This window comes from Antrostomus carolinensis, unplaced genomic scaffold, assembly GCF_000700745.2.
Source record: "Antrostomus carolinensis isolate BGI_N321 unplaced genomic scaffold, ASM70074v2 scaffold443, whole genome shotgun sequence".
In the NCBI taxonomy this organism is placed as follows: domain Eukaryota; kingdom Metazoa; phylum Chordata; class Aves; order Caprimulgiformes; family Caprimulgidae; genus Antrostomus; species Antrostomus carolinensis.
The window spans coordinates 40674-44835 of NW_010304215.1; the positions used below are offsets into that span (position 1 = coordinate 40674).

Consider the following 4162-nt stretch of genomic DNA (forward strand, 5'->3'; position numbering starts at 1 on the left):
CCCTCATGCTTAGTAAACGGCCCTGCAGCACACACCTGAGGTAGATCCCATGGAAAGAAAAGTGTTTGTTTTTTTTCTTATACAAGGACAGAATTCACAGAGACATTGTTTTCAGACCTTTGTAAACCAAGTTAGCAGCTATGCTGCCCTGAACAGTTTTCTGACTGATTGCTGCTACCACACAAAATGTACATGCTTTTGCACTGGATCAGCTCTGCCTACACAGAACTGTGCTATTTTCTACAGCATCAGATATGTCCTGTGGAAACGTATCTTGCAACTTGCAATGTCTTCTGCGTTCAATATCCAGAACTGCTGCACAGTTCTGCCTTCACTGCACAGAGGGAGTGCAAAATGCTGCTCATTATGAAATAATTATCTCTTAAAGGACAAGTACGTTACAATCCCAGCTTTTAAATCCTAACAACTTCCTGCAATGGAGTATGATACAGCTGCTCTTTGAATAGTGTTCCAGGTTCTTCAGCTGCAAAACCAGGCAGAGACACGTTTACGTTCAAGAAAGTCTAACAGCTGAGAAAATACACAAAGTAGCCTTTCATAACTTTTCCCCTCAACTATTACTACTTCCACGGATTTACATACACCACACAATGCCAGATAGAGAAGAGTTACTCAAGAATACTTCAACTCATTCTTTCAGGTCCTCAGTTCACTAAGTGGTTTGTCTACTGAGCTGATGTTAAACCAAGTCTCATATTTATTCTTACACAAATACAGTAACCACTAGGTTGTTCCAGCATGCAGCTATATGTTGTTCTGGCCTGCCTACACTCATTCATTTGCCACAGGAGAGCTAAGCAGTTAACAACTCCCATGCCAGCATTAAAGATGGAAAGCCAGTAATTTCTTATCCTCCATACTGAAGGAACTGAGCTGCTTCTGCCATGAATTCTAACATAGCCTGCTTGAAGCCTGCTTCTCCCTCGTTTGAAGATAAGCATCACTGTTAAAGCCCCAAAACCTGTATTATCTACTACTTAAATTAAAAAAATCCACCCACCAATATGAATTCAAAAACATCTGGTCACATCAATGGTGACTCTCCCTTGCGCATCTGTTATAAAGGTTAGTCACCTCACTATTAAAGATGAATGACAATTTGGTTTTGTCTGCTTCAGCTTTGGTAGGTACTTCTACCTCCACACGTGAAAGCTTCCTGAACCCTAGTTACATTACATGTCTGTGATTACTTTTAGAAGCTATGCCCAGAATCTTGCAAAATACAAGCATGCTTGCCATTGCTTTTAATCTCTATCTCCTCTACTCCCTGAATCAGTGAGTCTATAATTTTTTCCTGGGAATTTTGACTAACCAGACTGTTATTACTCATACTTTGCCATTTGTCCTTTATAAGTAAACACACCAAACAAGCACTTGCCTGAATCTCCTTCCCTTTCTAGTAACTCTTTCAAGTTTAACACACAACTGAGCTCTTCAGACAACTCTTTACTGATAATCAGTCATAAAAGGTATAAAATTGCTCACTATATTTGTTGAAAACCATACTTCTCACTTCTTAGTTAACATATAAAAGAAAACAGCACTCTATTCTTGTATATGAAAAAGGAAAAAATAGAGATGCTGGAATGGAACACAAGCATTTAGCAAACACTATTGGACCATTGAACACTAACATACTTCTATGATGACAGACCTATATGGCAACTAGAACTGTTTTCATTCCTAATGTACTTACTAGCTTAAACTATGCTACTTACATAAGGGAAGGAAAAAATCCCTTCAATGTTTTTAACATTTCCATCAACAGTTCTGAGTGCCAGACCTCTCCTTTTTCTTTTTTTTTTTTAATAGTCTTTATTTTCCACTCTACCCTTCTTAGAGAACTTAACTTCCATATTTGCCACTGAACTAGACACAATCTGTTAACCAAATTCTTCAATTTTTTTCCCCATAGTGAGTGACAGGTGCAGGAGAGAAGCAGTTCTCTGCCTGCCCACAATGACCACTGGATACCAGGCTCACCATCAGGCTTTATATTTCAGGGTTGTGAAATAAGAGAGATTTCATTTCCATTACTCAAAGGAATAATACAATTGAAAAAGAGCCAAGCTATGTAGCTCCTCACAACCAAATTCTGTTGTGGGTGGGGGCATGCATACTTACCTTTTGAGGTCTAAGTACAATTTTATTTTTTAGACATGTTAAGATTTCCTGCTTGTCATATATAGTTCTTTCTCAAAAACAGAAAGAATGTGACTAAGAAATTAGTGTCCTGTATCTTTTTTAAAAAAATTGTAGGCTGCTCATTCAAAACACATTTTAGAATCTGCAACAAGGGCTTGGGAGCAGCACAAAGATTTACAACCACACAAAATAACAGGTTACCTAGCAACAGATGTAGTTTCTGCTTCAAAAATTGCTTCAGTGGGGTCCAAAATTGAAAGAATTTAAAAACAAATCATACCTTTTTTTTAAAAAAAGACAGCAGTTGCACTTGGAAGCATTTTGCCCCAAGCAGTTATTTTCTCTGAAGTTGCTGAAAGTATTTGCCTAAGAGCAGATACATGGTATCAACACAGGCAATTGAAAAAAGACGAATATACTGACAATATAATATAGTGAGATTTTAACTTTAGTCATTCACCTCCAGAAAGTAAGTTGCTTCCAGTCAAGAACTAAAATGACAGATAATGTAATAAATTCTGGACTTTTAATCTTGTATCATGACCATTACAAGCTGATTTATTCAGAATTCCACCTGGACCCAATATAATTTATCAAGCTGTCATGGAAATGTGTCACCACTCCGTAAAATCATGTTATATATTTAAACATGTACACACAGATAATTCACATTTATAACATTCGGCACATACTTAGAATTCTTGTGATGTGATTATTCCACTGAAGTTGTAAATGACAATTTACAAAATGGAGAAATACTAATTTCCAATATATGAAAAAATAAACTACACTCACAGGACCAACAGAGAGGAGGGTACTTGTGCTGTGCTTACAAAAAACACTAATTCCCTCTGCAGAGCTTCCCAGCTGTAACCTAAGTTCCTGAGCCCAGCACTTTCTAGTCAGTATTTTGTTTCTACAGTACTTTGTTAGTATTTGTAAAGAATGACCAGCGAAAGGTAAGAGAATATTTGCAACTGAGACAGTAGATGAAGTGTTTCCTTCAGCTACCTGCCAGTTGCAAACAGAGTTATCATGGAAGTTGTGATGCTGTGGTAACACAGGACTTGGGACTACTTCACCTCTGTCACTGAACTAGCACACAAGGAACTTCCTACTGAACGCATGACAAACTGTCTCCTTAAAAACAAGCAGTCTGACTTGGGATGGCATCAGATTTTTTTTTTAACTACTTTTTATACACTACCATTCCATACCACATGCAGTGGGGCAGAGGCCACAGATTTGAATCACAAGCACAGGACTTAAGTGACTCTAGGGCTTCCTAAGCACTCCCTCAAAGACTCGCATACTGTTCTGTGGGAGCATGCCAACCCACGAGTGCCTTGGTACTTGTCATGAGCACACTGTCCCCAGTGCAGGGACAGGCACACCTGCAAACCTGTGCCATCAGAAGGAAGGTGAGTTTGAAAGCCCAGAGCACAGAGCACCACCACTTCATGAGCCAGCCTTGCACATGCCCTGCCTGCCCTGAGATATTAAAAAGGGCCAGGCAGTGAAGCATGGTGAAGAGTAGTGGCTGCTCCAGATCCATTCAGACAGAAGCTAGTCCTCTCACTAAAAATCCTTCCAGGGCTGACATAGCCCCAGCTCTACTACCTAGTCTACGGGGGCAGGATCAGGAGCAAAACACTTACTTTATCTTTCATGGCAGAGGGGACAGAGGTCGCCAGCTGCTTGGAGCCCTTGTTGAACTTCTTGCCTGCGCCAGTGCTACCACCGCTGCTCTCAACCTTGATAAGCCGGTGCTTGGGGGAGATGTATTTCACGCCGGGCGGCGTCGCAGGGCGGCGTTCGCTGTGGCTGCGAAAAAGGAGCGGGGAGGGGGCAGCGCAGGTGGTGGAGAGTGCGGCACAGTACGAGGAAGAGGAGAAAGCTTTGGGAGCCACCTCGCCCAGTTCTTCAGGCGCAGAACAGTCCGGTCGGTACATGGCGTGTAACTTGCGCAGGGATGAGCCAGGCCCGCTGTAGGGGT

At 41.1% G+C, this 4162-nt stretch overlaps 1 protein-coding gene across 1 annotated transcript in view; it reads right to left on the bottom strand.

Moving 5' to 3' along the window:
- Positions 1 to 4154, bottom strand: part of LOC104522134 (SH2 domain-containing adapter protein B) — a gene marked incomplete at both ends in the record, with an annotated part of 36916 nt that extends 32762 nt beyond the window's left edge. The window contains one exon of the mRNA XM_010164344.1: positions 3825 to 4154. Within this exon, the coding sequence (XP_010162646.1) occupies positions 3825 to 4154 (330 nt within the window). The remainder of the gene's footprint in view (positions 1 to 3824) is intronic.
- Positions 4155 to 4162: the final 8 nt, after the last annotated feature.